Below are 22,384 nucleotides of genomic sequence, written 5' to 3' on the forward strand. Positions count from 1 at the left end.
AGTTCAAAAACTAATGGATGTGTATGGGGAAAGGGGAAAGGGAGTGGGCAGCCTATGTACACACAGTAAAACTGTAAAAGCTATCTGATTTAGTTAATATTGCATGTAGACTGCAAATCTACACAAACCAAGATTCAGATAATTCCTTGAGCCTGAATTAACACTGTCAAAACTTCAGTTCATCTGCTGAGTCAAGAAGGAAACTCGGCAGACTGGCTGCAAGTTTTACTGATTTATACGGAAAAGAACAAAATGACGTTTCATTCCAGCTTTTCAGTCCAGAGCTAAAACTATTTCTACAGGAAAGGTACTCCTCCTCCAGAGTCAACGTTCATAGTGTGACATGGCATGGATCTACTTACGTTTAAATTTGTATCAGCACTCGCATGCAAAATAGTCCCCAAAGTTCAAAGACCACATGACTTGATAAGTGACACAAAAATTAAAAAGGCCTTTCTTGGAAGACTACAGCAGAATATTCATCCAGTTATAAGAAGCCTTACCAAAACATTTATCCCCTTGTGAATTTCACCTCAAAAAGAAGAAGAAAAAAAAAGGAAAGTAGCCAAAGAAATAAGTAGCTCTGAAGAAGAAAAAATTTAATTAAAAATATCTTGTAAAGCAATGTGAAAATATGCTCAAAAGATGGCTATGGGATACATTTTAATAAAACTACCTAGGATTAGGCTTATAATGTATTCTAGTATTTCAAGTTCTCTCTAGATACTAAACATCAATTTACTAGCAACATGTTCATTTTTTGCTCCTTTATCAAATGGAAAATCCTACCTAGCTTTAATTCTACCGGAGGGGGGACTAAGAAAATTAACAACTTCCATACAAATATCACATTTTTTCAAATGGAAGAACTCCCAACTAGACCAGAAAGTTCTTATTACCAATATACTTTCATTGATACACTTTTCATTAAGTACAAATACATGGCATTAAGATTCAGAACCTAATATAGGTCTGACAATTGAGTTCTTATGTTCTAGTAGGCCTCATGTCCCACTGACTTTCCAGTAACAAAGTTTTTACAGATCAATAAAGGATTTTACTTCCTGCCTTTTATTGCATTTAACATTCTAGTCTAAAAACTGGATTAGAAATTTGTCAAATTATTCAGCATTTCCCAGCAATCAGGTTTTTTTTTAATTTTGCTGAAAACAATCCACAAAAACCTCTTCCCCAAACTGTGATCCCCGATCTCCAATCTATGCGTAAGATCAATCTTCATACAGCATAAAAGGCAACTTAAGTAAAATGTACCCATGAACATTAACCTAGTTGTTAGAAAGATTTAACTAGCTTTTATAATTTACGTCTTAAAACATAAATATCTGCAGCTTGATCTGTTGACATTGATTGTCAGAGCCTAGAACTCAGCATCATTTAATTCCCATTCATACACACAAAACACACCATATCATACAAATTACTCCCTGCACCCTTTCTTTCTGCTTTGAAACAGCAGTTCTTTATTAGCCCTCTGCCGTAACTTTACATATCTGGTGAATTCTAATGAATGACTCCTAAACCGAGAGAGTTTTAGGATCCTGCCACTGCAATAACTGTTATGTACCTATCCTTTCTGGGTCACTGTAGAACAGTTGGTGCATTGTCTAAGAAACCATTTTAGCCTTTTCTGAAAAACAACAATGGCAATAAAAGAAGCAGATGAGCTGTGGCTCCTTGTTCCATGGGCAGCATTCTTCTCGTGGCCCCACGTGAAGGCTCTGCACAGAAAGAGTTTTGTCTAGTCCTGCCAGGTACAGAAGAGTCTGTAGGACTGTTTTGCACTGGTCTAGGATGTACTTCTCTGAGCCTTGTAGGGCCAGCCCAGTGAGTGCTTTCCCAGCGCGGCTCTGACAGGCTGTGCACGCGCCCCTTGGGCTCAGTTGTTCCCCTGGGTCTGAGCCTGTCTCTGTCTGCCAGGGCTGCTGTAACAAAGCCCTGCGAGCTGGTGGCTTAGACAGCAGAACCCCGTCTTCTCACTTCTCTGAAGGCCGCAGGACTGAATCAAGGTGTCGGCAGGGCTGGGTTTTCTCTGAAGGCCCTGGGGTTCTGGCGATGGGCAGCTCAGGCCGGGCCCCCGCCGAGTGACCGCCTCTCTCACCTGCCTCTTCCTCATGAGTCCCAGTGCCTCTGCTGAAGGGGAGTCCAGTCAGACTGGACTAATGACGTCTTCAGATCTTATGTACCTCCTGAGCCTGGGGGATGGGATCTGATCTATAACAATATCTTTTATTGGTTTGCTCATGAGTAAATGAGCAAGCAGCAGCAGGTGCTAGCATACGGATTAAAATAGTTTGTCCTCTGTGGTTTTTACCTTTTGCTAAACTTCAAGAGTAGTGGCCGTGGCAGCAGTTGTCCAGCTGCTCCTGCACAATTAGATGTTTTGTTTGCAGTCGCCTCCCTCTGTATGGGCCTTTGTTGTCATGTGAGAAAGCACCCCAGGCTGGACAGTTTCAGCACCGCACCTCATTGTCTCTCAGAGCCTGTGAGTTGGGACCTGGCCCTGCTGAGCCAGCTCTCCAAGCAGGGCCTCCAGGGTGGCCATCCAGGTGTTGGCCTGGCGGGATCCCTTTCTGGAGCTTGGGGTCCTCATCCAAGCCCCTGTGGTTTGTTGTGGGACTGAAGTCTCTGTTGTCTCTCTCGGTGTCAGCAGGGCCTCTACAGGCTCTGGAAGCCCTCACCGTCCCCTGCCCCAGGCCTCTGCAGAAGGGCATGTGGCACCTGCAGGCCAGGAGGGTCTGTGGTTCCTGCTTCGGCCAGGGCAGCGTCTCTGTGATGCGTTGCGGCGATGGATGTGGCTGTCCCATCACCTTTGCCATATAGTGTAACCTAATCGCCGGCTGGCTTCCCATATCCACAGCCCTTCACCCTACACTTGGGGTGGGATTGGACAGGCCTGTACCCCAGGGGACAGAATCTTGGGGTTGTCTAGAATTCTGCCCACAAGACTGAGGAGGTCTGTGCCATGCCCTGCTGGGTGCCGACGTTTTCAGGGGGCAGATGAGCTGCTGCCCGTGGGTGGGGTGCTTCCCCTCCAGTCGATCGCCGTCCTTGACTGGTTTCTCAGCCAGACCAGAGTATTTCAGAATGTGTTTCCAGAAAGTGGTCTTCAAACTCATTGCTCACATACTTCCTATTAAAGTTTAGAAAAACTAAATATCCTTTGTACAATTTGGAGTTGCCATCATAAACTGCATTCACTGAAAGGATCTAAGTTCTGGCACATTGTAACACTGGCATTTAGAAACGAAATTGTTTCATTACTTTTTTGAATGTTTCCTATAGAAACTAAATATCATCTATTTGAAAAAATTTATGAACAAGCTTTTTTTTTTGCATGAGTAGGCACCAGGAAACAAATATGTACAAGCTTTTGACAGTCAAATTTTACATCATTCTTCTGCTTTTTTTGAACTTTTATTTTCATTTTACTTCCTTCACAAGATTCTGGCTTCTAAACCAGGCTTTTGTAATTCTTCATAACAGAAATAAGAATATAAAGTAAGGTTGAGAAAAATGTCTTTCCTGTGACCACAAGGCTTAAGGATTAATAGAAATATTTTTTGGGATCGTGTTCTCTTTATAATTATTATGAAATACATAAAATAATTAACAAATATATTACCTGTTCATAACTGCTTTTTTGTTTTTGCGTGGGCAGGCACTGGGAAACAAGCCTGGGTCTCTGCATGGCAGGCGAGAACTCTGCTACCGCACCACCATCGCCCACCCCATAACTGATTATTAATAATAAAAATAACACAATTTATTGTGTTTGTGTCTCTTGAGAAGTGACGGTTTTTGCTTTTCCAGTTAGCCCCTGAGTCCCGAGATAGTGGTGACAGACTATTTAATGAGAGACTGAGTTCAGCACTGATTCTGTTTCTGTCTTGATTTTATATTCTGGAATATTGACAAAATTTGTTCCAAAAGTCAACATCTGGCAAGGAAGGAGTTCTGTTGTAGCTTTGTTCCCCACATCTTTGAGTCAGGTGTCGACACTCTTCACCCAGCTCCTCCTGTAGTTGGGTTGCAAGCAAAGAATTGTAAACCAACGGACTTACCGGAGAGTTTCTCAGGTGGTCAGGGAAGCATTACCTGCCTCACCCCGCGCCCCCCTGACCATCGCTTTGTCTGCCCCTGGTGCTCCCCACATTCTGGACTCTGATAATTGCGGCTGGGGAGTGGTCTTTTTTTTGTTTAAAGCGGGTGAAAGACTTTGTGAAAGGGAGCGCCTCTGGGGTGCTTTCTCAAGGAGAATCATTTTTAGGAAATAGTAATTCTGGAAGGTGAGGACATGGGAATGGAGTCATGAAGAGCTATCCGTATCCACAAATGCCTTGAGCATTTTAGGGTACTCTTTGTTGTACTCTTACTCAAGTTCGAAGCTAGTTACCTCAGAACATTATTTGCTTGGTCTTAATAAGAATCTTTAGGATAAAATGTAAATCTAGCCAAACAGATTTTCCAAATGAAGACATGAACAAATGTTCATCGATTTATTTCCTGTGGGTCTTGTCCTACCTCTGATGTGCTAATGTCCATTGTAGTGTCCCTTGGGGAAGCAGTGCCTCCTGGCAGCGCTACCCTGTTTAGCTAGTCTTGGAGTCTGAGGGAGCCAGAAGAGGCAGTGGAGGGAAAGGGACCCTCGGGATGCTAGTGATCCATGCAGACCCTTTGGCTTCTATACAAACTGCTCTGGTCCCTGTTTGGCTCTTTCATAAAGCATGAAACAGGCAGAACCTGATTGTGGCCGTAGTAACCAATTCAGAAGTCCCTAAGTTACTTTTATACCTGACCCGTGGATAGTCGTGAGGTAGAAGAACCACAGAGAACAAGTAGAATGGCTGAAACCGTAATAATATCTTTGACTAAACCACAGTTGATTATGCTGCAGTTCAAAAAAGGACCCTCGCTTCTGAGATTTACATTGGACATGAAGTAACATCATTTTTGCACCTGATTTGGGGTGGGGTGGTTCCCTGGTGTGTAGCCATGACGCTGGGCTAGATTTTCCCGGGTGCTTTGGGTTATGTGAAATGCACTCATTTAAAAGTGATGTATTCTTCTAGAGTTGTTTTTTTTTTTGAGAATACAGTCTAAGAACAGTAATTTTATCTTGGGTAATAAAACTTTGCGTTTTAAGTGCTAGTTCCTTTCCCTCCCCAACTTCCCATAGCAAAGTGTGTGTTAGAAATGCACCTGAAAAATGAATGCCTGGAAGGGAGCCTGAGCCAGTGCCTGGAGACACCACGTGACCCCCTGTGACCCGATGCCACATGACACCACGTGCGCCTGCCTGTTTACAGACATTAGGGCTGCCTAGGGATGCTGTGGACTGAGCTCTTGATGCTTATGGCTCTGTCCCCTTGTGGGACCATTTTCCTGCAAAGCCCACACCTGAACCTGTTGTTTGTAGTTCATGCACTTTGCAGGGCCCTGGAGGAGAGAGACGTCTCATTCTCCCGGGTTTCCTACTTGTCGTGGCCTCTTTCTTTGCAGAGAAGTGTCGTTTCAGAGCCACAGCCATGGGGAGGGCGGGCAGGAGAGCCAGGTTTGGCATAGACTTAGGTGGAATGGAGCGAGTAAAATGTCAGGCCGTCTTTTCGTACAAATGAAGTAGTTCAGAAACCTTTTTAACTGACCGTGCTTAATAGCTTGTGATATCTCAGTCTGTTCTATGTAAACTATTTAAAAATTCCTAGCTCAACTTTCCTGTGGTATCTACTTGTGCAAACTGAGAATAGGAAAATTGAACTCCATTTAAAAAGCCAATTTATTCTTTATCTAGTGTAAATTACTTTAAATGTGATTTCCATTCTGGGCCACCTCCCTCCACTGGGGCAGGTCACTGGGAGTTGACTGTATTGAATTACTCTTATGTACCCTGAAAATGAATGTTGTTGTTTTAAGGTCTTCTTTTTCTTTGTGATTCTTTTGTTCCATAGCGTCGTCCCCCAGACTACAGTAATTCTCAACAATGACCGGCAGAACGCCATTGTAGCCAAGATGGACGGCCCCTTGAGCGACAGGGCACCGGATTCCCTGGAAAGTATCGTTAGCAAGTCAGTAGCCACCACCCCCACCCCGCCTTCCATTTCCGTTGTCACCGGGACGGGCCCCGCGAGAATCCCTGACCAGCCCCGGGCACCCAGAGCTCGCGGTCGGCTTCAGTTGTCGTTGGGTTAAGCCTGGCAGGCGGCATCCGCGGTCCTTCTCAGCACGGGGTGGCAAGTTTGTTACCTTAGGGGCGGCAGTCGTGTCCTGGTCGATGGGGTGGATAATGGGTGGGATGTGGCGGGAGAGTGACATCGGGACTGTAGTGTCTGCTGCTGAGACGTGTTCTCAGGGAGACTTACTTTGTAGTCTCTCAAGAGTAGGAGGAGGTGTTCCTCCTCTGACCGTGCTCACTGGTTACGCTGGTCCACGTACCTGTCTGTTTGGCAGCATGTCTGGTACACAGACACCCCCTGTGAAGTTTGCTAGATGATGGACGTATTTTGCGTTTATGGCTTTTTTCTTATGCCTGTTCTTCTGAGGCATTTTGAAAGTGCAGGCACTGTTGCCCTAGCCCCTTGTTGTGTGATGGGGAGGCTCGGTGTGGGGCGGTCCTGTCCAGTGGTCTGCAGTGAGCTGCCCTGTTAACATACCCGCTCTGGGCTTTTTTGCTTTTTGTTTCTGATCTGTGGCTTCACAAAGTTCTTTTTTGCTTTTTCTCTCAGTTTCTTTTGTAAGTTATTCCTCCTCAAGCTTTTCCATTTTCTTTATTGGCTTAGCTAATGCTCTAGAAAACCAGCCGTAGTCTTGAGGGGCTGGCCTGCTGGGCGCGAAGGGCAGTAGGGTGGTGATGCACCCGCCTGGTCCTGGGAGCTGGGACAGCCTGGCTGTGGGAGGAGATGGGAGGGCGCAGATGGGCTCCTGCGAGAGTTGGGGGGAGGCTGGCCAGCCAGGGTCTCAGCTCCCTGGAGCTGCTCCAGGTTGGACGGTCACCTCTGAGAAGCAAGGGCCAGACTGGCTGTCCCCTCCTGTGGTTGTGACTTCATTTTAAATACTTCTTTGACTTTGCAGACAGGGAAATTGTGTTTTTTTCCCCCTTTCTCAGTGGTCAGTACTTCAAGTTAGGGAATGTTGACAGGTCATTAAAATGGCAAGTGACAAGTCTCCAAACACTTTCCCTGTTTTCTGTTTTGGAGGTCTTTCTGGAGATGGCCTTGCAGCCCTGTTTTGCTGGCTGTATTTTGTTGCCCCATCTCAGGAACTGTCTTGGTGGCGGCACCTCCTAGGGGCTTCTTGACTCCATACATCCACTCAAGGTTTTGGGCGGTGGGAGTCACTGGGGTGATAACTGCATTTTCAAAGGCTGAGCCATTTCTAGAACGTCTGACCTTGTGCATTGGATTGATTTGTTGGAATTCTCTAGACTACGCTTTCCCTTAATTCAGGCTTTCCATTGACCACGTTAAAAAAATTAGTCTTGTTCAAATGTCAACATTTTGTAGGATAACCTCTGAATCAGAAAGCAGCATTCTAGGCCTTGAATCGTAGTGAGTTATGATTTTACTTCTTTTGTGATTTAAACATTTCTTTTCAAACTTTGATATTTATATTGTACACTTGCTTTTAGCCCCAGACTGTTTTCTGCTGTTCAGTTGCCGTGAATCTTAGTGAAATCACTGAGTGAGCTGCCAGGCCCGCCAGAGTCACAGTCCGCGACGAGTTGAGGGGAGGAGAGCCGTCCGTGCCCCGCGCTGCCCCCCTGCTGTCGGGCCTTGCTGCCCTCACCACAGCGGGCGGTGGTTCTGTCTCCTTGCAGCGCGGTGCCTGGGCGCCGGCAGAGCACCATTGTGGTGAGGACACCCGGCCAGGACGACGGCCACCACGAGGATGGGGAGAGCGGGTCCGAGGCCAGCGACTCCGTCTCCACGTGCGGACAGGCCGGAGGCCAGAGCATCGGGAACAACGTCACCCTCATCACCTTGAACTCGGAAGGTGCGTGCCCTGCAGAGCCTGTCCCAGACCCTGCTGGTCTGTCGTAAACCCTTCTCAGTGACCTGGGCCCTGGGGACATGTAGCCCAGTGGAATTTCCGTGTCGGGAGCCTGTCTGACTGAGCCTCCCCATTTGGCGTGCGGTTTGGTGAAGAGTGATAGAGAACGATGGAGTCATCTTTAAGTGGCTGTTGTGTATGTAACTGATGGAAAAAGAGCTAGTCCATGAATGTCTCTCGTGTCAGGCTTGCTGTCAGCCTGCAGCGGCCTCCTCTGTTAGACATTCCTCCAGGATTCCTGGACAGGATGAGAGCCGCACTGGCTGTTTTCCCGTCTGTGTCCGCCCACATAGCCGGTCGACCTGTAAAGGACGCTAAGCCAGCCAGTTCACGTCAGAGAAAGTGTCACTGATATAAGAAGAGCTCGAGGGTGAGAGGCTTGTCTTTAAATTCCCTTGTTTTAGTTTCTAATATCAGCCAGAAGTTGCAAGGAGGCAGCTTGCTTTTAACTTCTCATAAAAATATTTATTTCCCTGAAGTTACAGAGAACCACAGGTTTCAAAATGGTTATTTCTCAAGAGTTCCAAATTGTTTGTATGAATTAACATGCCATATTCCATCAACTTTGGAATCACCTCATTGTTTTTTAAAGTTTCTGGACATGATCTATTCTAGAGATTCCAGTCGCTGTGATAGCATTCACACACGTTTTCATGGCAGTCGCAAATTGGTTCCTAAGAAGAGGAGGGTTACAGAAAAGGCAGACACCAAAATAAACTCAAATTGATAAGGAAAATATAGGATAAGAAAATGCCAAGTAAATTTGGAGTCATGGTAACATTAGTGGATGTCACGTTTATCCCATTATGGAAAAGAGTGTTCTAGAAAAGTGACTAAGGTGACATCATTTTAGCATCTCCTGTGTGTTTGCAGAACTGGCGGCATATGACAGCTAATTAGGGACACCTGTGTGCCCGGTGGTTCATACTTCTTTCTGCCAAAGACTGAAATCTCCTTGGACGCTTTCTTTAATCCAAGTTGAGGCCCATGATACTGTCTGTGCCAAGCTGTCCCTGGAGCTCACATGTGGCCCTCACACAGACAGAGCCCTCCTTTTCTATCCGTGACCGGAGGCCTGGCCTTCTGGCTGTGGTCCCTGCAGAGCTTTTGATCCTCTGGCAGATGTGAGGTCATGTGGTTTCCATGAAATGTGAAGGTAGGCATTGGGGAAGGAAATTTGGCTCCAGTACCAAAGACCATTGTATTTTTTTCTTTTCCCTCTATCATTATCTTATATATATATATCTCACTCTGTTGTTACTCACTCTTCTGAGTTGCCAATTTAGAAAACCCAAATTATCAATCTGTTTTATGGCTTAAAGATGTCATATTTCTCCCCAAAACTCTGTGTTTGAGTTACAGAGATGAAGTTAACTATACCTAAAAGCAGAAAGGTGGGGCAGCCAGTGTCATTCAAGAGGGTTGGTGCAAGGAGTGGAGGGTTAAGGGGCCAGTTGTGGTCGCACAGGCTTGTGGCTAGTGGCTGAGCACCTTAGTTTTTAGGACTCAAGGATGCGGGACTGGACCCCTCAGCTTGTGTGCTGCCCCTTGCTGGGAAAGGCAGCCCAGTCACCCACCCCCAGGTTGTCCTTGTGAAGGGGCCGAGATGTGCCTGCTCCTCAGTGCCAACCTTCCTTCTCTGCCTTTCACGGCCTGGCAGCCTGTTGGGTAGAAGGCCAGTGCTCTGGGTTAGCTTTGAAAAGAAGCAGTTCTTCTTCTGGGCATTTCCTGCACTGCACAACTGATGGCGTTTTCTAGAGAGATTGTTTGAAGAGAGTGAAGACAATGTTCTCATGGAAACAGTTGTTGAGAATAACATTGGATAAGAGGTGTCATGGGAGTGGTAGATTTTTAAATCACTCAAGGATATAATTGGATACTCATCAGTGAACTTAAAACTGGGAAGGGGTAGCAAAGTGATTGGAAATTATTCTCAAATATCTCCTAAAGCCAGGTATTAATGCTTGACCCATAGCATTTCCTAAAATGGCTTCTTTGGCTCTCTGAGCAGCCCCCATGGCCTCCTAAAGCTGAACAACATGGTCCTGTAGCTTTGGAGCCAAAGGCAGCGTGAAGGCAAAGATTGGTAAGGGCTTACTAACCCTTAGAAGTGCCCCTGGTAACTTTTTCTTATTGTCCTTTGTAATTTACAGATGCAATTAAAGTCACAACTAAGGTGCTATGATAGTATTTTAGTTTTCTGTTGTTGCATAATAAATTGCCATGACTTTAAACGCCACCACTTAGACCTTCTGGCTCTGTGGGTCAGGGTCTGGGTGGGCCCGGCCGAGCTCTCTGCCCAGAGCCGCACGAACTGAGGCAAGGTGGGGCTGGGCTGGGTGTTCACCTGGGGGCTCTGGGCAGGCGTCTGCTCAGCGCGCCCAGGAAATGGGCACAATCTGGTTCTTGCGGGTGTGGGACTAAAGTCCCCGTTTTCTTGCCCAGAGGTGGTTGTCAGGTCCTTGCCTGGGAGCCTGTCTGTCTCACAACAGAGAAGCCCTCGGATCAAATCCTTGCCATGCTTTGAGTTTCTCTGACTTTCTCTTCTGCACCAGCATGAGAAATCCTCTGCTTTTAAAGGACTCCTTTATTAGGTTAGGCCTACCCAGATAATCTCCCCATTGTAATACCAACTGGTCAGTGACCTTAATTCTGTCTGTAAAATCCATTTGCACATGAGGGGCCGTAGCCACAGAGGGACAACCCAGGACACAGGTCCCTGGGGGCCTCTCAGAGTCCTGCACTGCAGCGAGAGCCTGAACCGTGTTGGTCTTGCTTTTGACTTCATGCTCTGTGTGGCTGTCCCGGCAAACCAGGTCTTGAAGGCGCAGACGAGCCTCTCCAAGGGCAAGCTTCTCAGCCTTTTAATCACAGCACCTTTGAGAAACAGACGATTTCCATGTCAGGTACCCACAATGCCCACGCTGCCTCCTAGGCAGGACACATGCGCACTCCCCAGCTCCCGTCCCACCCTCACCCTGTGCTGTGGCCTGCTTTTGAGGCGATGCCTCTGGAATGAGGTGCCCAGCTTTTCCCCCACCCCTGCCCCTCAGGAATGTGGGGGAAACTCTGGAGCGCAGCCCCTGCCTCCCAGAACGACGTGTGCCATTTGGTAACCTCTGCTGACTTCTGCAGCTCTCACCTTGCATGTGCATGTGAGTGTGTCAGGAAATCAATGCTTGTGTTCACATCCTGCTTGATTCTCAGCAACGGCCACTTTTCTAGTTCTTGGGTTGATGGTGTTTTATGACTTTGCTTATCATTTTTGAGATCTTTGATGGAAATATTTCAGGCAAGTGAGTAATCTTAGTTGTGATTCTGATGAAATATTTGCTCGGGAAGAAATGCAGAAGCAGAAGAGAATGTGCCAGTCACTGACCTGTGACCCGCTGGCAGCGGTGCAGACCGACCGTGTGGGTCCTGGCTCAGGCCATCTGGGTTGTGACCCAGCGCTTCACGGACTCTGTGTCCTTTTCAGAACCACGTCCTACGATGCTTGGGCGCAGGGAGCTTAGGGCTGGCGGCCGGGCTTAGCGTGAATCCAGAACAGCTGAGCGCTCTTTCATGAATTGCACGGTGCTAGTAAAATTTGTAACTGAAATGTTGATCCACAGTGTCCCATTCATGAAAAACAAAGCAACACAAACCAGAAAGAGCCTAAACCAGAAAACCCTTCTGAAGGGCGGTGGCAGAATATATTATCTCTTAAGTGAAAGCTCTTTTGTTAAAGAATGGCAATTTTATTAATTTCTAAAATTCTCAAATTTGCTTTCACATAATTCTAAGACCCCATTTTTATTGAGAGCATGACTAATAGGGAGGCCACCTCGTTTCTCTCCAGACACGCAGCCATTCACAGGACTTAGCACACCCCTTCCCTTTCCTTTTAATCTTTCCAGCCTTTTCCTATCCTAAATATTAATTACGTGTCCTCTGGTACATGGTCAGGGATGGAGATTTTTTTGACGCGTTAGTTTGTGAGACCCTTGAAGTTTAGCTGGCGGGTTGTTGACAGCTTGTGACAGATGCAGCTTTTCTTTTACTCTCTCTGGCCCCCCGGACTGGGGAGTGCCCTGATGTGTGGCACTCTTTGGAGATGGAGAACTATAAACAGCACAATGATGGAATGCTTCATGGGTCACGTGTAGGATTCTTCTTTCCCACTTCGGGTGGAAGGAATTATGTGCAGTTACAGTAACCCATATCCTTGCTCTGGAAATATTTCAAGCTGTGATGTGCGTATACAGTAATGCAGCCTGAAAAATATCATGGCAGCTGACCTTTGTGTTTCTGTTCCGTGGCTTCTGTGTGGATTTATTTTGTATTCGCATTCGCTGTTGGAATCATTTCTCCCACTTGATGCAGGAAGTTGCTTTTGAAATTCATAAGCAGTTTTGGCAGAACTTTATAAAACCAAGTTGGAAATTAAGTTTTGGTATGAATGGGAAGTATGGCTGCTTCCAGCCTTGATCTTGGGTCCATTTTGCGAAAGGCTTCCTGGAGACGGCTGGGGGGCCCTGGAGGAACTGCACCTACAGGAGGTTCCCCATGCTGTGGGGCTGCCTCCACATCCCAAGCCCTTAGTGAACTGCATTATTTTCTCTTGGTTTGCTCTTTCTCCTTTGGGTAGAGGTTGGCGTAACTCACCAGCCTTCTCCCCCAGGGACTGCAGGGCATGCAAATGTGGCGTCTCAGTCCCAGCTGACCCCAACCCAGCAGATGACAGGCTGCTCCCAGTCAGGGCTGAGGGGCGTCCAGGAGGCAGACGCAGGTGGCAGGAGCCATGGAGGCCAGGCAGCGCCATTAGCTGGGAGTTGTAACCTTTCCCTGGTCACAGCCCCTGAAGGATAAATCACGACTCAGATGTTCTGTGTGGCCGACACCTCAGGCGTAAGTCTCCCTCTTTGGATAGCATGAGGAGGGGTGCTTAGCTGTGTAGGAGAGGGGCGTGTGAGGTGGCCAGGTACCTCGCTAGCCTCCCAGCCTTGACACTTGATGGGGTCCCTTGAGCACCTGCTGTGTGCAGGCGTGTCAGCAGCTGGCTTGGGAGCTCCATGTTTGCTTTTGCGGAGTGGAGGTGGATTTATATTGAGTCAGCTGAGCAGTCCCCATCGTCTCGGGAGAGAGTCCCTGAGCTGGATGTAGGCGGCGTGCCTGGCTCAAGGGAGGTGCTGGACATGCACTGCCTTGTCCCTGCCCCACGTGGCGAGGCGCTCTAGTGGGGGACCCTGCTTCAGCCAAGGCTCTGGGGGTCGTCGCGTGACTGAAGTATAGCTCCTTGGCGTGTTAGAAGGAATGTACCCTGTGATCTCATGGGAGTTTGGGGCTTTATTTTTAATTTTTATTTTTTATATCTTGAATGGGAAAAAGGAGCATAAAACCAGGTGGCTGTTTTTTCTTCATTTAAATTTTACAGTCATGTGGACCTAGTCGTCCTTTTTCATCTCGGTGCCTTCTCTATTCATTTCAGCTTTCTGGTACTGAAACAGAATCTTAAAACAAATATTTGTATTTGAGCTGTTTCAGTGAAAAGAAAATTCAAATTACTGCTGAAGAGTTTTAAATTTTAATAGATTTCTTCAGAAGTACCAGTCAATTTTGTTGAAGATTTAAATGATTGAAATAGAAAACAAGTTTATTTTTCTTATAATTTTAATTTGCAGTTTTTAAATAAAGCTACAGGAATCTTACCATTGTGTCAGATCTAAATTGGACCAAGCCATTTTAAAAATAAATATATCTTTTCTGGGGTGCCTGTGTAGATCGGTGGTTAGAATGTCCACCTTCCGTGCAGGAGACCTGGGTTCAATCCCCAGGCCATGAACCGCCCCCCCACAAAAGATATATTTATCTTTTCTGAATTATCAAAAGGTGAATTTCCCAGATATTTCTATTAGAAAGTGTGCCATCTTGTTATCCATTTGGAAGAGGTGATTTCTTGTAGCTCATGAGAAACTGGAGTGCAAGGTAGTTTCTGTCTTCCAGAAATCAAAGGCGAGTGAGGGCTGTGCGTTTCCAGAGGGGTAGCAGACCTGAAGAAGCGGGCCTGCCCTGTTCCCAGTAGAAGTGTGCGTCTCTCTCCTTGCGAGGCAGAGGCTGCTGGCCTGGCTCTCGTTGGTCCCATGGACGACAGTAAAGCCGGCTCCTCTTTCCCCTGTGATGGGCTCTCTGTTTCCGGCTGATCGCCGTGTCCCCTCTGAGTCTGTTCACAGAGCTGTTACGGGCTGCGTTCCTTGTTCATCCAACCTGGGCTTCTCCAGCAGGTCACAGGGCGCTGAGGTTAGGGGTCTGGTGAGGTAGCTGACCTAGTGTGGGCCTGAGCTGCGTTCCCACGCAGGCCTCCCGACTGGTTTGTGATCTGTGGACGGGACTTAGTGCAACAACCAGACGAGGTAGATGTAGCCTTAGCAGAAAGTTCATTTTTAAACTTTTAATTCCTTCCTTCTGAATGATACTGCCTAATTAAAACAAAATGGAACAATTAATAACAGTTAATGAGTTTTGAAAGTGCAAATTCGAGGTTGGGATTTTCTTTTAAACCATCTTTTTCTTTTTCTTTAATTTTTAAATAGGAATTTGGGTGTATAGAGTTTAGAAATCTGGCAAGTTTTGTCAAGAAGCATGCATGATAGATACTTTTAATTTTAATTTTAGTACAAAGAACATATCAACTGAAAGTCTCTAAGAATCAACAGCTTTTTAGGAAGAGAGGCTAGAAATGCCCAAATCACCCCGTTGTAGGAGGCAGGACGTGCTGTGGTCGCGAACACTGCTTCAAGCTCACGCCCTGCCCTCTGCCCTGTGACCTGGATGAGGTACGAGCTCTTTGCAGACGCCTCAGCTTCTCCCCTGTGAAGTGGACCATTGCACCAGCCTGTTGGGAAGATGCACTGAAATAATGTCTCCAGAGCACGCAGAGATGAAGGTGTGGTTCAGAGCTTGGTGACCGAGTGCAGGTTCCGGAACCCTGCATGGCTCCCAGCAAGAGCCCAGCAGGTCGTAGCCCTCCCAGGGTTCAGACACAGAGCAGGCAGTGAGGGTTTGCTAGCCTCAGGTACTTCTCTGAGAAAGGAAACCTGGAGAAAAGTAGAATTGTTTATGCAAGAAATAGAACGCATCCCTGTTATGACATGCTTTTTAAAGCACTTTAAAGCTTGATTGCTGAAATACTTCGTTAATTACAAAAGGAAGGGTTTTGTTGGCTGTGATGTTCACTGTATATGATATTTATGAAGGATGTGTGTTTATGAAGTGTTGGTATGACCGTTCAAATTTTTTTTAACTATTATTTGTTAAATACTTTTAACATTGCATTCTTTTTTAATGTTTTATTTTGAAATGCTTTGAAACTCATAGGATGGTTATAAAAATAACATAAACTCCATACAGAGAATTCTAGCTCTCTCCTCCCTATCCTCAGCTCCCAGATCTACCAATTTTAGCGTTTTTCCATCTTTGCTGTATTATACTATCAGTCCATCTCTCTGCCGATTTATCATTCCATTTTCTTTTTTTAATTAATTTACTTTTATTTGTAATACATAACCACATACAAACACAAACGTTCTTATTATATGATCATTCCATTCTTGTTATATAATCAGTAACTCACACTATCATCGCATAGTTGCATATTCATCATCATGATCATTTCTTAGAACATCTGCATCAATTTAGAAAAAAGCAATAAAAAGAAAACAGAAAAAAATTCATACATACCATACCCCTTACCCCTCCCCTTCACCAATCACCAGCATTTCAATCTACTAAATTTATTTTAACATTTGTTCCTCCTCTTATTTATTTATTTTTGATCCATATGTTTTACTTGTCCATCGATAAGGTGGACAAAAGGAGCATCAGACACAAGGCTCTCACAACCACACAGTCACACCACGACAGCCATATCATCATACAGTTATCTTCAAGGAACATGGCCATCGAAGCACAGCTCCACATTTTCAAGCAGTTCCCTTCAGCCTCTCCATGACACCTTAACTAAGCAGGTGATATCTAATGTGTAAGAATAACCTCCAGGATAACCTCTTGACTCTGTTTGGAATCTCTCTGCCACTGACACTGTTTTGTCTCATTTTGCTCTTCCCCCTTTTGTCACTCCATTTTCTGAGCACTTGAGAGTAGGTTGTATGCATCGTCGTCCTTGAACACTAAATACTCCCATGTTCCTTTCCAATGAACAAGAATATTCACTTATATAACTACTTTAAGTGCAGTTATCAAGTTCAGGAGATTTAATATTTATATAAAGCTTACATTCTGTATTCCAATTTTTTTCTTATGTCCCAATAATGTCTTTTGAGCCTTTTCTCCTCCTGGAAAGACCCCATCTAGGATTGTATATTGCATATAATTGTCATTGTCTCTTTAGTTGCTCTTTGCTTTTTTTTTTCTTTTAAATTGTGGGCACACATATACAACATGAACTTTCCCAGCTTAACCCCTCTCACTCATACCATTCAGTTGGATTAATCGCATTCACAATATTGTGGTACTCTTACTAACTTCCTTTACTAAAACTTTTCCCAGAAAGCCTACACCCATTAAGCATTAATTCCCTCTGCCCATGCAACCTGTACTCTACTTTCTGTCTCTTTGAACTTGCATATTCTCCAATATTTTCTTTGTAGTTACCATGGATCTTAAATTTAACCTCCTAAATCTGTAACAATCTCATTTGTTTTGTTACAACTTCTACTTCGGTAGCATACACAACCTGTGTTACTACACTGCTCCTTCCCCCTCCCTTTATATATTCTTGTAACAAATTACATGTTTATACATTGTAAGGCCAAAGCCACTGATTTATCATTGCCCTGTATGCATTTTCCTTTTAGATCCTGTAGGAAGTAAACAGCAGAGTTATAAACCAAAACGCAGTAGTACTAGCATTTGTATTTACCCTGTCCTTACCCTCACTGGAGACCTCTGTCTCTTTGTGTGGCTTTGATCCGTTGTCAGATGTCCTTTCCTTTTCTTCCTGCAGCGCTCCCATCAGCAGCTCTCATAGGGCCAGTCCAGTAGTGGCAGACTCCCAGTCCAGTAGTGGCAGACTCCCAGTCCAGTAGTGGCAGACTCCCTCAGTCTTCGTTTATCCGGGAATATCTTAAGCTCTCCCTCAGTTTTGAAAGACAGGTTTACCAGATAATAGAGTTCTTGGCTGGCAGTTTTTTTCAGGCTCTTTAAATATACGACTCCGTGCCTTTTTGCCTCCACTGTTTCCGATGAGAAATCGACACTTAATCTCATTGAGGCTCCCTTGTACATGACCTGTTGCTTCTCTCTTGCAGTTTTCAGAATTCTCTCTTTATCTTTGGCATTTGATAGTTTGATTAAAATATGCTGTGGCATGGATGAGAACCTTGAGCATTTTGGATTTGTACATTAATAATCGCTTTTATTAAATTTAGGATATTTTCGCCATTATCTCTTTGAATATCCTCTCTGTCCCTTTGTCTTTCTTCTCCTTCTGGGACCCCCATCGTGCATTTACTGGTGGGCTCGATAGGGTCCCACAGGCTCCTCAGGCTCTGCTCACTTTTCTTCACGCTGTCTTCTTTCTGACCCTCAGACTGGGTGATTTCAGTTGCCTTATCTTCAAGTTCATTGATTCTTTCTGTGCTGAGCCCCTCTGGGGCATTTCTACTTTCTGTTTCTGTGGTCTTTAGCTTTCTTGGGTTACTTTAATAATTTCTATCTCTCTACTGATATTCTCTTTGTGTCCATTTATTGTTTTAGTGATTTCCTTAGTTCTTTGTCCATGTTTTTCTTGAGCTCTTTGAGCATGTTTAGGACCATTTGAAAAAAAGTCTTTATCAGAGTGTCTCAGGGCTAGTTCTTCTCATTGGCAGTTTCTGATGCTTTCCTCTTTTCCTTTGCCTGGGCCGTCACTTCCTGCTTCTTTGAATAGTTTGTAATCTTTTGTGGATCCCGGATATTTTGATATTTTAATGTGTTACCACTGGAATTTAGACTCTGGGGCATCCGTTTCTTAAGCTTGTGTCCAGCTGGTGTTATGACAGAGCTCTCCTTGAATGCCCGCTTCCTTTCTGCAGAAATCAGTGAAGATACAGTTCTCGGGGGGGGGGGGGGGGCCCACTGAGCCTGTTGGAGCAGCCGCTTGTGGCTGTCTCTCCCCCATTTCTCCTGTGTCATGCCAGATGTGGTCAGCTCCTTAGCTGAGAAATTGTCACTGTGCCTCTATTCACGTCATTTATTTTTTATTTTGTAGTCTGCATCCCGATTAGCAGAGAGCAACCTGGGAACAGTGAGCAATTCCTGATCAATCAGTCTTACTGATGATTGCTTTTTTATATGGCAAAAACTAAGCTTAACTTTTATTTGTAAGATTTTTCTTGTTTAACATCATGTTTGGCTTTCATAAGAATTAATTAATAGATTAAGTCTTTATTTCATTTTTTCTTGAATTTAACAACATCTGCATTTGCATACTTGTTTCCTTTCTCTTCATAGCAGCACTGTCCTAGCACTTGCATATTGAAGTGTTTTCTTTGTTGTGGCTGAAGTGGTGAAGCTGGACAGGACACACTTGGAAGAACGATCTTTCTGTTGCACCCATGCTGAAACAAATCCCATGCCTAGGATTTGGACACATGGTGTCTCTCCTGGGCAGGATCAAAATCCTGCAGGGCTGACTAAACTGCCTGCCCCCCTGGAGTGTCTGATTTGTAGGTATAGGTAGGGTCCGGTAATTAGCATTTCTAACAAGCTCCAGCATCCTGGTGCTGCTGGTCTTAGAAGACTGTCCTGGCCTCAGAACAATTCCCTGAAGTTCCTTATTAATTATACCCATCATGTAGGCTGTCGTGTCACTCCATCCTCTCGATTGATTTTATGATTTCTTCACGACCAGAGTAGGTTTCTCAGCCTTCCTTAGGGGCTTCTGAAAATGCTGATGTTGGCCCAACCCATCTGCCTCATCAGATCAGATCCTCTGGGGCTGGGGCTGGCGCTGGTCGTTCCTGAAAAGATCTCTAGGAGCTGGGATGAGAACCGCCTGCTCTGGGCCAGGTCCCACCTTGGAGCACGTGAGGGTGTGTAAGATCTGGTCCTGGCCTTTCCCAGCATCAGGTGTTGTGGAGAAGGTATGCCCCCAGTGGGGCTGGTGCCCACCAAGTTGGAATGTGCACCTGGGGATCCCCACTCCCCAGAGGAGTAAGGTTGGGGCAGTGTTCCTAAGGAAGGAACTCCATAGACAAAGAAATGAATGAGAAACAAAATATTGTTGTGAATCAACACTGGTCATTTGGTCATGCTGGAACATAAAGTGCAGCATGTGGAGTTGTAGGCCAAAAGCCTGGTGAGACATGGATGAGCCAGACCATTCCAGAAGCTCTGATTGACTGCAAATGAGATGGGAAATCACTGAGGCAACAGGACCCAAGAACCTTTGGGTAACTGCGTGGAGAACACATTCTAGTGGGGAAGAAGGTGGGGGAGGAAGGCCTGCTGCTGCCATAAGCCAGGATGGGGGACAAGGGGAAGGAGGGCTCTGGAAGTGCAGTCTTCAGCTTGGGGGGTTCCTCCAGGAGCTCTGATGGTGCCTGGGGAACGGCCGGGTAGGTGGCGGGGGTGGGAACAGAAGGAAATGTGCCCAGCTTTGGGTAAACCAAGTTGAAACGTTGGTAGCCCCTGATGCAGCCTTGGTCTGCACCTTGTGGGGAAGCCTTTACATGTGTTTGTGGTCTCAGTGTCAGAGTGAGGAAATGCACAGCCTGGTCAGGGCCTTGTACCCTTGGCAGCCCTGCAGCGGTGGGAAAAAGAGGGGAAGGAGGTGTAGACAGTGGTTGCCCAATGGAAAGCCGATTTTCGCCTGTCAGGATAAGTCAGTAGAGTTCACAGCAAGTTTATAGAGAACTCGTGTCATCCTTCTTGACTGAATTACTGTCTGCTAACATTCCATGCACATAGTTTCAGTGACACTTCAACTTGATTTTGACTCTCTGTTTTAAAAACAACACAGAACTCTTGAACAGTGTTTGCACTACTTGAACAATATTATCTAAATATGGAGAATTTGGGGAGGCAGAAATCAGCATCACTTCTTAGTCATGAGAAAGGATGTGGCGGTGTTTGGAAGTTTTGATAATGCTGACCCCCCCCCCCCCCCCATTCCTTGTCCTTGGCTGTGTTGCAGTGTCCGTAACTGTCAGGGGAGGCAGGTGTGGCCCCACGCCCTCTTCTTCATGGTTCAGGTATGGCCCCTTGTGCTGTGTGCTTCAGGTATCCATAGGTACCACCTTCTGTCTGACCATATTTACAACTAAATTAGCACCACTGCCTGAGACCTTTGGAAAGTTCGTCCTTGTGATCACTCAGTGAACATTGCCGCAGCCATTCTGGTTGATAGCGTGGCCCTGTGACAGGCCCCTGCACCCTCTGTTGTCCGCCTCTAGTTCGTTCTCGGCCTGAACCATGCCACTCTCCTGCTGAAATTGTCCATGGGCCTCCCCTTGCACTGGGAAGAGGGTGGAGGGCAGAGCCATCAGCCGCTTGGACTGACCGCTGCTCCCTCCCCTGTCCTCACTCGGGGTCCCTCCTCTGTGCTCCCTGCTGTGGCCATGCTGGCCTCCCCGGGTTCCCAGAGCTTGTCCTCCCCAGCCCAGGCCTCTATGTGCTGCTTCTTCATCTGGAAAGTCTTCTGTGGCTCCATGCTCTTCACCTTCTTTGCTTAAAGCCATCTCAGGCATGTCTGGGCCTTTCTCCCTCTCCCCTGGGGCCAGCATACCACCCATTTGCCTTGTGATGAGTCTGTGTTGTGGCTGTTCCTTTGCTCATTTCTGGCCAGCCTTCTCCCCTCCCCTGCAGGCTCCTGTTCTCACACATGGGAGCCCCTGGGGGCTGAGCCAGGCTCTGTGTTCCTCCAGGTCTGCTCATTCATACCTGGAGCTCTACGCCTTGCCCTGCCCTAGTGAGCTTGGATCAGAAGCCTTGCCTTGTGCTTATGGTGCTGGTCAAGTATGTGGAGAAAACCCTGCCAGGTGATGTCACCAGGACAACTGACCACCTGGCAGCATTCATGCCCAGCGGGGTTAACAGATGGTTCCTGTCCGCACCTAGGGTGACAGCTGGGTGCTCCTTCCCTGCGTGCTAACCCGGGTCCATGGGGCGGGGCCTTGGCTCAGTGTCAGCATGCTCAGCAAGTTCCCCAGGTGCTTCTTCTCTCCCTCGAGAAGACGAACCACCACACATTCTCTGCCCTAGACCTGCAGAGAGAGACTGCCTTGAAGTACCCAAACCTGCAAGCAAACCCCTACCCTCTTTTCCCCACCCTCCCCTCTGCCAACAAAAATAAAAGTCCTTACTTCTTAAGCTAGTAACAAAGAGGGAGGATGCAAACCCTCAAGTTTTATTGGATTGGACATTTGATGGCATGCTCTGTGAGATTTGGATAAATGGAGAGGGGATTGATTTTGTGACCCCCACCCTACCTCCACTCCACTGATGCCCTCAGAAGCCTCCGTGCTGACTCTCTGCCCACTTCCCTTCATCTTGGTGTATCAGGCTTCATTGGACCTATCTTTGGTTTGCTTAGGAGAACTTTGGTTTATCCAGCCTGCTGTGCTACTGAACTGTCTGACTGTATTTTAGCTATGTCTGGCCCCATTACCCCATCCCTCACTATGGAATGCCTGCCCCCACTTCTCCCCTTTCCTCCTGAACTTGGCTCTGCCTGTTTCTTGAACTGATTGCTGCAGCCAAGGTGGGGCTTCCACCGTATGTGGTATCACTGAGACTTGTGACGCGGATTTGCTGAGGGTTGCACCCCGAGCATGAGTCCTAGTGCCCTGCACACAGGTGTCCAGTAAGTACTTGTGGGGGAATGAAAGAATGAGCAGATGCCCCAGAAGTCAGACGTCAGGGTCTCTTTAGCATCCCTGCTGTGACCTCTAGACGCCCCTACTAGTGTCCCCCACCCCATCCATATTCAGATCCTATGTCTCTGTTTGCTTTTAGATGCAGGCCAAATGTAACAGTTCAGAAAAACGCATATGTCTGAGCATGTGTTCATAGCACCATCTTCTCACTCCTAAACCATCGATGTTTCTGAGAAATGATACTTCTTACTCATTTCTTATTCTGAATTCCAAAAATCAGATTTGTTTTGTTTTCTCTGCTTAGCTGAAGCCAAGAGCCTCGCCTTGGGTTTGTTTCTAGGGCTCCGTCTGCCCAGTGATGATGTGTTTATCCTGACAGGGGTCTCCCAGCCTTGTCCTGACGTTTAATGGAAATCTTGGAATTCAAGGAAGCTGGTTGGGAGAGGCTGCCTGTACAAGGGGCA

The 22,384-nt window shown here is 46.4% G+C and overlaps 1 protein-coding gene across 3 annotated transcripts in view; it reads left to right on the forward strand.

The window, feature by feature from the left end:
- BANP (BTG3 associated nuclear protein) overlaps positions 1-22,384 on the forward strand; it is a 189,313-nt gene that overhangs the window by 61,125 nt on the left and 105,804 nt on the right. For 2 of the 3 annotated variants that reach the window (XM_077133258.1, XM_077133260.1), the window contains exons 5-6: positions 5,967-6,083; positions 7,832-8,007. In XM_077133258.1, the coding sequence (XP_076989373.1) occupies positions 5,967-6,083; positions 7,832-8,007 (293 nt within the window). The remainder of the gene's footprint in view (positions 1-5,966; positions 6,084-7,831; positions 8,008-22,384) is intronic. The other variant, XM_077133259.1, reaches the window with a different exon arrangement.

This window comes from Tamandua tetradactyla, chromosome 16 (assembly GCF_023851605.1).
Source record: "Tamandua tetradactyla isolate mTamTet1 chromosome 16, mTamTet1.pri, whole genome shotgun sequence".
NCBI classification, from domain to species: Eukaryota; Metazoa; Chordata; class Mammalia; order Pilosa; family Myrmecophagidae; genus Tamandua; species Tamandua tetradactyla.